The 12,863-nt window shown below is 39.7% G+C and overlaps 1 protein-coding gene across 1 annotated transcript in view; it reads right to left on the reverse strand.

Moving 5' to 3' along the window:
• The window catches only part of LOC149226912 (actin-related protein 2/3 complex subunit 1A-like), a 314,210-nt gene that overhangs the window by 183,163 nt on the left and 118,184 nt on the right, over positions 1–12,863 (reverse strand). Inside the window, exons 3-5 of the mRNA XM_089377632.1 lie at positions 12,083–12,177; positions 11,808–11,884; positions 11,534–11,628 (exon numbers count right to left, since the gene is read on the reverse strand). Of these exons, the coding sequence (XP_089233758.1) occupies positions 11,534–11,628; positions 11,808–11,884; positions 12,083–12,177 (267 nt within the window). The remainder of the gene's footprint in view (positions 1–11,533; positions 11,629–11,807; positions 11,885–12,082; positions 12,178–12,863) is intronic.

The following is a 12,863-nucleotide window of genomic DNA, read 5'->3' on the forward strand; positions in this document are numbered from 1 at the left end:
ATGGCATTCGCTCGACCAAAGGAAAAACATGATTTCCATTCAAAAGGAATCAACTGTGGATCTGCAATAAATTACCATGAATCCCTTGCCTTATGATATTCCAATCCCAAAGTAGAAGTCAATTGCTACAGGTATCTCGCCTTCTATGGCCAAGACAAGAAATCGGAGATAGGGAATTACGCTGCCTCTCAAATAATGTTTTTTGTGCCAAAACAAATCTTCGTTGTATCTCCAATGGTTTCCTTGTGCTAGAACAGAATTTTATTGTCTCTTCATTAATCATTCATGTGCCAAAACCATATCAAAGGACAAACAGAGACTTTGGTGTCTTCCAAGGGATAATTCCTATGCCCAGAACAAATCCTAATTCAACAAATAATTTCACTCCTCCTTTAGAAAATAGTCCTATGTGTAGAAATTTCTGTTTTCCCACCCCGGTTTTCAGTTTCTCCTTATTTCTCCCATATAGTTAAATGCCCTTTCCCATAACCATACATTTAACAAGCTGAAAAAAATAAATTTGCTGAAAACACAAATTCTGGAAATTTTACAAAATGCTGAAAATTGCAGAAATAAAAATCAGCAGTAATAAACAGCCATTAAAACACATTTAAACACTGAGATTTTTGGTCAATGTGACCCTGGAAAAACCCCCTACAACTCTTGGGGAAACCAGTTTGAGAGCTCTTCTTTATTTCTGAAAATTGCCTTTTACAGTGAGAAATTTTTAGCAAAAAATCAGCAAGCAAATTTACAACTTATCTATTTTCCCATGCTTCACAGCAAACTGGAAATTACAGCAAACAGGACAGCAATAAATGTTGTACGGTCTCCTCGATTTTCGTGCCCACTTTCAGCATTAAATGCTACTGTATGGCCCTCGTTTTGCGTGCAGAAAAACCAGCAAACTGCTCCTCGATTTTTGTGCAAACCTCTCCTCGAAAATCGTGCCAAAATCTGCCTTTCACTGTGTTGAATCAGCGGTACAAATCTGCTCAACTGCTGCCTTGGAATGTGTGCCAAGCTGCTGTCTCTTTCTCCTCCCTGCTCAGAAATCTCTCTTGCTCTCTTGCTCTCCTTCTCCCAATCTGCTCATGAAAGAATTGAATCGAATGTGATATTTTCCTCCTTTTCCTCCCTTAATATAACTCCAAATGACTTTTGGGTGATCTCTAAATCCAATGGCTGAAATAGATTTAGATCAATGGCTGAGATTAAATGCTCATTTAAATCTCACTTTTTATTTTTTAATTCACCCCACTTTAATAAAGACCCACTTAGTCATTTATTTCCAAAGTCACTTTTCCTTTCTAATTTTTCATTGACTTTATAAAAGTCACTTTAAAATTAGACTTAGTAACTTTATCACTTAAAGTCACTTTTAAATTAGATTTAACTTTATAAAATTATAAAGTCATTTTAGGAGAAAAATTAAATTCTTTTGGACACTTTTCCCTAGGCCAAAGATCAAAGCCTAAGGGAACCACCTGTCCTCCGGTACCAAATTTCAACACTATGCCAAAATGGAGAGAAAATGGGAGTGGTGTCAACTAGGGTGGAATCTTTTACCACCGAAATAGACAGGGGTAAAGGGGTCTTAAAGCACTCAAAGCCTCAAGCTCAAGAAAAACAGAGATAAATTGATCCACCATGATAATCCCAAATGAATTCAATCCTCCTTTATTTATAGCATTTCTAGAGGGGTTTCATCTTCTTAAATGATTGATTAAACCTTACTCAAAACCCCAGATTTGGGTTTTTTCGCCCAGCTGCTCCAAAACTTGCCCAACAATGGGTATTTTGGGGTTTTTTCCCCTCTATGGAGGACTATAGCCTACAGGAATGGATAGGCCAATAAGTCCCATTTGTCCTCAATTCGTAGAGGACATTACATAAGCAAACTTTGGTATAACTCCCTTAATACATATTAAACATATATAATTCAAAAACACATGAGTATGTGTATGTCTGTGTGGATATGAATCTTAATGATTGTTTTATGAATTGTCTTTAACCAAATTGCTTGTTTATTAAATTCAAAATTCACAATCACATTTGAAAATCACCATCAATTTTCCAATGCTTGAGATTTGGCGAATTTTAAATTTTAAACTTTTAAAAAAGGCACCAAATGCAGTGACCAAGACTATAAGTTGTCGCTTCTTTCCACGGCTTCCGTTTTAAATGATCTTGCCCAAAGTACAGGCCCATTCATACACCAAGAGTAGAAATTCTTATAAGTTGTTTGAACTTGTCCAGAGTTAAATAAGTCTGTATTCTTAATAAATGTGTTGGACATGCTCTAAAATAAACATCCTATCTTCAAGACCTTCCTCTTCATTCAACATAGAAGCAAGATTATCCACTTCTCTGCCTCCAGCTTCTAGGTTGTCTATTAATTCTTAATGGAACAAAGGTGATTATTCTGAGTCTATGTAAATGTTCCTAGACTTCACCAGGAAAACGAGCGGCTAAGACACTCACCAAGTTAACCCTTTTCTCCCAAGCAAATGAGCTTGTCTCTAATACCAAATTGGCATAGCTTTTGTAGATGCATAATAAGAAAACTCCGGAGAACGTCAATTCTGACTAGCCCAGGCAGGTGCGATAGTTGTATTATATGTCAATTCTGACTAGCCCAGGCAGGTGCGATAGTTGTATTATATGTCAATTCTGACTAGCCCAGGCAGGTGTGATAGTTGTATTATACTCCCCACCTGGGTTCAGTTGTTGCTAGTGACATGTTGATCTCTTAATAAGTATATTGTTGTAATGGCCTTGGGCCATATGTTGACAAAGCCTCGAGCTTTTGCAGAATCTGATTTACCCTGGGTACCATCCTTGGAATGAGGGGAAGTGCCCAGCAGGTTTCCGCATGATAAGTATTCCACGAAAGAATTAAACAACCAAATCAGAAACAAAAAAATGGGAGTCAATCAAACTAGTTTTGCTTGTAAATGTGTAATAACATTGCTGCAATCGCCCAGAAATCAAACAACATTACATTTCTGCTCAATTCATCGCCGTTTTCAATATGAATTATGGACACATACACAAACAGAAAAAGATACATATATCAAGAAGAAGAAGCCTAACAAGAAAATAAGGAGATGCAGTAGTTGTCAGAAGGAAGTCCATCAAATGGAAAAAGGAAACTGAAAAATGGTGAGAACAACATTCAAAAAACATTGTATTTCTGTTCACTTTGTCACTGTTTTCCGTATGAAATATGGTCACAAACACAAATACAAAAACATACATATATCAAGAAGACTAAATCAGACAAGAAAATAAGGAGATGCAATAGCTGTAAGAAGGAAGTCCATCAATTGGAAAAAGGAAACTGAAAAGTGGTGAGAACAAAAATCAATACTGTAGAGAAAGAAACCCAAAATTCAGGCAGAAAAGACAAAACACAGAAAAAAAAAAAAACAAACAAACAAACTCTTGTAAACATCTAATTAGTAGCTATGCAGTTCACTGATTAGGCAGTTGATTACGGAATGCTGGCAAGAACAAGAGAGAAGCCAACAAGATGTTGAAAAAGAAACTTCAGGAGCTAGAGACTCAATTGAAAACAGCAAAAACAATACCAAGTCATCAGCTTCATAGGTAGTTCATGCTTTGACTGGAGCCTGGTAGCAAATAAGGAAAGTCCAAAGATCAACTCCCATCCACCAAGAATTCCATACAGATGCCCTTTTGTATCAAGTACCAAGGCCAGTAGTGTCTCCAGCACTAGGATAAATACTGTATCCATCAACGAGGTTCACATATTTTGCTTCTATATTTCAGTCACAGGCTCCAAGTGTCCATGGAGAATCATTGGGAATAAGGGCCCCTACTACAACAGTTCCTATATTTTAAATAGACCAATGGTGACACTATTATAATAACATCTTCTTTAGAGATACTGGGGATCAATCCTAGAAGAGCTTTTCCTTCAGGCTCCACATACCCATCTTCGTCTACAATTCATTAATTGCTTGAGTGGTATAATCAAGCTTGGGTGAGGAAGTAGACATTAGTTGTGATATTTATGTTTAGCCACAGGAACGTTATTATCATGTCTAATACCATTATTCTTCATGTTTAATGTGTACATATATACGAATGTAAATGTGTTCCTCTTCTATGTCTAGACTCTCTTCCATTCTTCTCAATGCGACCAGGATATAAAATCTCTGGAGTTGTTAACATGTGCTAAGATGTAATCGAAGACTATATTCTGATAGGATATGTCAAAGAGTTTTCAGTGAAATGCAAGCTGAAAAGATCTTGGCAAAGTCGTCTAATTGTTCACAACATACGCCTAATTGTTCATAATAAAATCAACTAGTTTTCATGAGAAGATTTTACTATGAGATTTATTTATAAACGACTATCCTCCTGCACACCATAATTTTGCTTATAGTTTATCAGCTAATGCAAAGCAATTTTAATAGGATAGTTTTGCACATGCAAATACTGTTTTTATTGCTCAAAATACAGCATAAAAGATCAGAATCAACAAGAATGATTGACTCTTCAACAAATCAATCACAAATTATTGAGCATGGAGAAAAGCCTCCCAAAAATATTATGTGAATAAATATGACAGCATGTTCTCAATGGAACAGGGGGTTGCACTGGAACAGAATTACAACGAATGATGGATATAGGAAAATTACCTGCCGATGCATGCAAGTTCTAAGCCTAGGAAAATAATATACAATGCAAATGATGCTGAAAATGATGATTTTGATGTAACCTAACCCTAAATTTACCCTAGAAAACATAAAATACAAATATATAGGGTTTTATTTAAATGAATTGGCACAAGCAATAAGACTAGTGCCTTTCTTTTACTTTTACTAAGATGCACTTTTATAGGGTTTAGGTATGAGCTTGGATATGGAACAAAACCCTAGCATAGACCTGATGCAAAAATGGGGATTCCCCTGAATCCAGGAAGTGGACGCATGGTGAGGGGAACGACAATGCCGCTGGCAGACAAGGCACGGAGCTTCAGGGGTTTTTTAACCACGGTGTTTTGGAACCACACTTGGTCATGCGGATTTGTCGGGTCAACAGACTAGGGGATCGAATGGTGGAGGTAGTCAATGGAACAGCTGGGCCAGTGTTTGTTGAAGGGTGTTGTGCATTGCAGAGCATAGGGGCAGTGAAAGGATGAGTGAGAATGTCATTTTTGCATGGACGAGGAACTTGTTGATTATTCCTCAAATACAAAGGAGGCTTCCCAAATATGGGTGGAGGAGCCACATCAGCAATGAACTGGGGTTTCACTACTGCCATCCCAAGAACCGGAAGTCCATGTTGACGCTTATGTTTCAGAGTTGCGTGATGTGGAGGGTTCCTTAAATTCCCTAGGGTTTACTCACCCGAGCTCGACTGTAAATGCGGAATTTCTATAGCTACAGAAGGACCAGCCTCACCCGATTCTGCATATTCCATCACCATCGGAGCTACAATATTGGGAGCTCAAGCAACAGGGACAGAAGACAAATGTACAGGGTGCGTCGTTCGTGGCGAGTGGGGGCACGAGCGATTATCGGGCCGACACATATGGTTTTGTCAACTCAGGGCATAACGTACAAGGCTTAACAGGAGCCAACCCCCAAGGCTCGAGACCTCCTCTCGCGGCACACACATCAGGGTGTTTTGTTGGAATTCCTCGTCAGGAACAAGGTAATGAGGACACCAGAGCTTCGGACTCAGACGAGTATCAGCCTGCGGAGGATGATCAAAACCCTCTCAGAGGTTAGGGGGAAAGAAAAAATCAAAATGTACCAAGGTGCGTGAGCGGGGGCATTTGCTGGTATTTGGAGAAGGAATCAGTATGGCACAAGCAACCCTCACTGAGAGCACTGTGCTTGTCAGCAGGGTTCGAGGCCGAAATTATACCCCTGCTCAATTGAAGCAAAGGACAGTGGAAATCTGGGGTCACTTGCTAGACCAGCTACCGACTGTTCTTAACATGACGAGAGGCTGGTTTGCACTTATATTTCCACAACAAGACCAAGCCAATTGGGTCCTGTCCAAATATTGGCATATCGAGATGACTCCGGTTCTCCTTAAGAGGTGGTCGCCACTATTTCGACCCAGAGAAAGAGAAATTGGGGGTGAGTCCAATATGGGTTAGACTCCTCGGATTGCTGCTACAATTTTGGTCAGAAGAGGTCTTCAGGTGCATTGGGGACGACCTAGGCATCTATCTCGACCACGATAGATCATATATGGAAACCGGAAGTTTAGCCATTGCCAGGATTCTGGTACACCTGGATACTAGAGAGGGTTTAGTTGAAAGTTATCGGCTTCAACTCGGGGAGATAATAAGATGGCAGATCCTCGATTATGAAGGGATCCCATTCCGGTGCAAAAGGTGTCATGAGGTGGGGCACTTGTATAAGGATTGTCTGCTGATTACAAATGTGCATATCGAGCCCCCAAGAAGATTTGTTACTACTGGTACTCAGACACAAACGGATGTTCATTCGATCTCTGAGCAGAACATTGCAGCGGAACCCTAAAGGAGGTGGAGGGTGGCTGTGGAGGATCTTCATCATGCGGACACCTAGACCCCTGATGCTCGAGTCACTCGATCACCCTCCAAGGGACCTAAAATGCTACCAAGTACTCTTAATTCCTCTCCTCCCTCTTCTCACAATTTTATGAATTTTGGCATTGCTATGTTATCTTTAGCAGCTTCGAGTTTGCATTTAGATGCATGTAAATTGATTTCCATTAATTGTCCTGTTGCATTGGCTCCCCCCACCAATCTGGTTACTGCACCTACCATTACCTTGGATTCTCTCTCAATTCTTCCTGATAGGGAGGATTCTTCTTGCAATAGCTCTCATAGGTACAACCTTATATCTCAAGCCCACCCGTGACCCCTCACTTTCGGATTGGGAGAGGACCCCCCCACTAGAGCTCAAAAATTTCCTAGGGGTAGACAATCCAATATTTCTAAAGCCATCCAAAGAGCAGGTATTGAGGTGGCAATTGGTATTCAGATTCCAATTGACTGACTTCTTAGAGCACAAGGAAACCCTGATCGAGTTACTCCATGAAGTGCCTTTCTTTCAATTGCAGGGGTTTGGCCAGCCCAGACAAGAAATTGGCACTCAGACGACTTATAGACTCGGTTAGGATTGATGTATTACTACTACAAGAGACATTGGGAGAAGGGGGCGCTATCAACAATATTTTGTCGAACATTCTCCTGGGCTGGATTTTCCATACTCTGGATGTGAGAGGGAGATCCGGGGGATGCGCTTTGGGTTTCAATAACAAGACTATCAAGATCGACAATATTTGGGGTGGTGAAGGATTTTTGGGGGCTGACTTTACAGCCATTGAAATTGATGTACCTCTCAGATTGATAAATATTTATGGACCCTGTCATAATAGGGAGGGTTTTAGGGATAGGATGATGACTACATCTTTTATGAATAATGAAAATATCATCATAGGAGGAGACTTGAACTTCTCCTTGGGTCATGTCGAATCATGGGGTAATAGGGCACAGACTAACCCCTTGACGGAATACTTTGAACACCTGTTGGACTACAATAACCTCATGAACATTGACTCGGCCAAGATTCTACCGACTTGGCGGAATAGGAGAACAAGTGAGGATGCACTAGCTAGAAGATTGGATCGTTTTATTATTAAAGCACCTCTGATGGAGAAGCTGGACAGAATTAGACAATGGGTGGGATCAAGGGGTATATCTGACCACTCCCTAATTTATTTGGAAATTATGAATTCCAATTACAAGCCAAATTCCCCTTTCAAATTTAACTCGACATGGCTTGTAGAAGCAGACTTTCACAAAATAGTTATGGAATCCCGGATTCATTGTGGACAAGACAACAACTCCACACTGACTGTGGTGATTGCCAACAATTTAGCCCGAATTAAACTCAGGACTATAAGTTGGGCTAAAGATAAAAAGAAAAGGGATGAGGCTACTATTCTGAAAATTGAATCTGACATATTGGAGATGGAGGGCTCTGGTATTGCTAGTTATTCATCTATGGAAAGTAAGGAACACCTAATAAGGTTGGAAACAGAAAAGATTCGCCTCCTGAGACAGCAAGAGGAGACATGGAGATTGAAGAGCAAAGCCATATGGCTAAAGGTTGGGGATGAAAATTCGAAATTCTTTCAAAAATGTACCAGGAGGCAGAAACTAAGTAATACAATTTGGACTTTAAGAGACCATACTGGAAGGGAAGCCAATACTTTCAATCAGCTTGCCGACATGGTTATTAGACATTTCTCCCAAACATTCAAGGCGCTTAGAGAAGCTACCATTGCAGAGGTACTCTGCATAGCAAGGACATTGCCTAGATTTGTAGAGGCAGAGGATATAGAGACACTAAACGAACAGGTTACTTTGGGGGAGATCGAAGTTGTTTTTAAGTGGTTTAAAGGAGATAAAAGCCTGGGACCAAACAGTTGGCCTATGGAATTCTACCTCACCTTCTTTGAGCATATTGGTGTTGATCTCCTAATTGCAATTGAGGAATGTAGACTTTTAGGGAAGATCCACGAGGGGTTCAATTCGACTTTTATTACTCTCATACCCAAAGATGATAACCCTCAATCATTTGATGATTATTGTCCTATATCCTTATGTAATTGCATATACAAAATTATATCAAAAATTATTGCAATTCGTATCAAGCCTATTTTATCCAAGATGATTTCCAAGGAACAATTTGCATTTCTCAATCACCGCCAAATTCATGAAGCCATTGGGACTGCACAAGAAGGGATCCACTCTATTAAGCTCAAGAATTCTAAGAGTATCATACTCAAGATTGACCTATCAAAAGCATTTGACAGAGCTAGTTGGACATACCTTCAGCTTATTCTGACCCATATTGGATTTCCTCACTCATTCATTAAATGGATTATGTGTTGTTTCACATCTGCATCATATAGCATACTCATTAATGGGGTTGCATCCGATTTTTTCCATGTTGAACGTGGACTGAGACAAGGGTGTCCTTTATCACCCCTATTATTCCTCCTGATCATGGAAGGTTTAAGTAGACTTATATCAAAAGCTCATGCTGAAGGGTCATTAGTTGGTGTCAAGATGATAGATGTCTCTTATCTTTCGCAAATATTATTTGTAGATGATGTACTTTTTTTTTAGATGGTTCTATCCGTGATACCATTTGCTTCAAGAATATTCTATCCTTGTTTTGTAAAGCTACAGGTATGGAGCCCAACTACAACAAATCCACCATTATGCTGGTGTCCTGTTTACAAAATGAGCAAAGACATGCACTTCATCATTTTCAATTCGTTAGGCAAGAAATGGAGGCAGGACTCAAATACCTTGGCTTCAGGCTCAAGCCAAACGATTATCGCATAGCGGACTGGACATGGCTTATTGCAAAAATCGAAGGGCGTATCAACATATGGCAGCAGAGATGGCTTTCCAGAGCGGGCAGACTAACACTTATAAAATCTGTTTTGGAGGCCATCCCAATATATTGGATGGCGCTTGCCTGGATTCCAAAAGGCATCATCAACAGAATACAACAAATTTGTTGTAGATTCTTATGGAGAGGGAAAAATGTTGGGAGGACTTTTGCTTGGGTTAAATGGGAAAGAATTGGAAAACCGAAAAAATGGGGAGGATGGGGTATTAAGGACCTGAACTTATTTGCAATGGCGCTTGCAGCAAAGAAGGGGTGGTAAATTATTACATCTAATAGCTTATGGAAAGAGGTGGTTTATTATAAATATATTCACCCTCTATCAGTAATGGATTGGATTCGTAGGCCGATCCAGGCAATAATGGATCCTCCATCATTTGGAAAGCTATCACACACTCCATAAATGTCATTAAGCGAGGATTGGCTTGGCAAGTTGGAAATGGTGAGCTGGTTTGACTAGGCATTGATGCTTGGTCGGGATGTGGCAATGCACGCATCCTACCACTGGAGCTTAGACGAATACTTGAACTGGACGATATCACAAAGCTCTCACATATTGCAGACGGTAGGAACACATCTTGGATCTCTCAGAAATGGTTAAATGCATAGGACCTCGGGATACCGGAGAGGTGGAGCATGGATTGGAACCGTTTCTTTGGGGCACTTGAAGAAGCTCATATTATAATCACTGTTCGGGACGATGAAATCATTTGGGTTGCAGCATCACACAGTCGATACACCACCCAGGATGGATACACTTCTCTCATATCAGCACAGGAACCGGTGGAGGCGATTTGGTGGTGGCGTTCGCTATGGAAGCTTAAGGCACCACACAAAGCCCGTCTATTCATGTGGTGTATACTATCAAACACAGCACCCAAGGCGATAACCTAAATCGACGTGCCTTTCATGGTCCATCTCGATGTTGTCTTTGCAAAGATCGAGCCGAAGATATTGATCATCTATTCCTACACTGTCTAGTGACAAGTCAGGTGTGGCTACAGATTACTAGCTCCCTTAACATCATGCACAGATGGAATGGGACTCAATTGCTTGGCAATCTTGGTGGAATTCTGCAGCATCACAGAAAATCAAGAATCTCCCTCTGCTAGTTTGTTGGGGTATTTGGCTGGTCAGGAATCGATCTATTTTTCAGGATGCTCCCATCCAATGGACAGCTACATGCAATCACATTGCTGCATTATATCACTTGATTCCTAAGGAACCGGCAACAAAACCTGTCTATGTCATCACTCCTGAAGTCATTGATAAGAACTTCCCTTGGGCATATTTTGATGGGTCGGCTCAGGACACTGGATGTGCAGGTGGAGCTGTACTTCACATTACTGAATCACATTTTTTCAAGCTCAAAATGGGATTGGGGAGAGGCACCAACAATTTTGCTGAACTCAACAGTCTCAGACACCTCCTCATTTTTGCACTGGAACAAAACTGCAACAAGATTCAGATCTTTGGGGACTCTAATCTTGTTATAAATTGGATCAACTTTGCATCTCATTGTCACGTGCACACACTCAGGGGTTTACTGGATGAAGTCATCACTTTAAAATCACATTTTGATTTTATTGTATGCTCGCATATATACAGGGAAAGGAATTCGATCGCTGACATTCTTTCCAAGGAGGCCGCGCAGCAACACAGGGGGCAGTGGATAATTCAAGAATTCCGAGACCTAGAGACCTATCAGTACTTCCATCAGCCATTCATTGAACTGGATGGGGCAGATTCCGAATGATTTGCCATGATCATTCAGTGGCTATAAGCATTTTTCTGTTTTTCTGTTTTGAACTATATGAACAGTTTATGTTATTACTTGTATATATTTATGTCTTTTATGTATATATGGATGGTCTATATGAACATTGCACTGGATAGAATGGCTTGGTTCATTTCTGAGATTTTGCCTAGTCACATGCAGATGAAACAACATGTAATTTTTTTATTGCTAATGAAAATTACAAAAATTACCCGCCAGGATGAATATCTATCCAATACCAGCTACCCTATCAAACTTTTTCTGGACACCAAATAATAATATGCATGGAAATTACCTCTTGGACTCCATTTAACACAAATAGCTGCACGATTGAGTCTGAGAATCACGAGTGTCGGCAGCCATTCTGTGCCTTCTAGACTCCAAACATACCTACAGTTTGAAAAGTGCACAGAAAGAGATGGAACCAGACAACAAAGACTCAAAATTCACATCAATATTTTCAAATGACACTAAAATAATCCACAGCCGTCAGCTTTTAAATAATGGATAGATGCTTGTAAAAACCAGGCACGAAAGAATAGTTAACAAAAGGAAATGCTGTAACTTACGAATTCCTGTCATGTGACACAGTCACAATTTTATTTGAACTTGTACCCCAGTCTATCCCTGAAACAAGCTGATCATGCTGCAAAATAATAGTATATATGAAATATGAGCACCTCTCTCTCTCTCTCTCTCCTGGGCACACATTCAAAAAGGAAAAGAAGAAATTTCACTTGCAGCAGACAGGAAAGTACTTATTTGACCTAAACATTGCATTTGAAAAAACAAAACAGTGGCAAACTTCAAAGCAGTAAATGCAAAAGAAGATAATGCAAAACACCTTTTGAAGTATGTATATTCTGTCCCATATAGAATTTCCATCTGGTGATGCTCTGTAAATGTGCACTTCATTGTTATTAGTGCAAACAGCAACCACTGGAAAAAGAAAAAAAATTATATGTTAATATTATATTTGTATGCAAATAATAAACTTCCAATATGATGACCCTTGCTACAGAGAGCTTTAGTGAATAAAAAGATGAAATTCCATAACAATTGTTATTAGCAGGACCATAATGTATGTTGAAACAACCTTCAAAAAGAAACAAATAAATGGCATATGAAAAACCTACAATTTGCAAGAGATCATTCCTGACAATGCCAAATGTTTCCATTTTCCTGAACTGTTGAAAGGGATGAGTTAGTGTAATCTCAATGTTTCCAAGAAGTTCCTTTTTTAGTTGGCTGGCCTCCTTTGTTATAAGAAGATAGACCCTCCCTTGCGTCAAGCAGTTGGAAACTTCTGAAAATTATTTCATTCATGAGAACAACAGATACAAATGGCATTCATAGAGTGAAGTAAAAGATGGAATCGATACAAAGGCCCAAGAATGGTAAGTGGAAGATGTGGATAAAACGGGAATGTTTGAGACTTTGTGGCTAGTTATTGAATTTTTTGTTTTTTCCTTCTCAATAATCACTGTACTGAGAACCTACTACACTTAAAAGAAAATAGAGGCATGGTAGTCGAGACAAGTAAACATGGAAAATATGATCTGATATGGCAAGGCATTGATTAGAGACTCACATCAGCCATGTTAGTATAAGCCTTCGCCCTTCCC

This window comes from Pinus tabuliformis, chromosome J (genome assembly GCF_031772625.1).
Source record: "Pinus tabuliformis cultivar Carrire ecotype Pingquan chromosome J, CPIR1, whole genome shotgun sequence".
NCBI lineage: Eukaryota > Viridiplantae > Streptophyta > Pinopsida > Pinales > Pinaceae > Pinus > Pinus tabuliformis.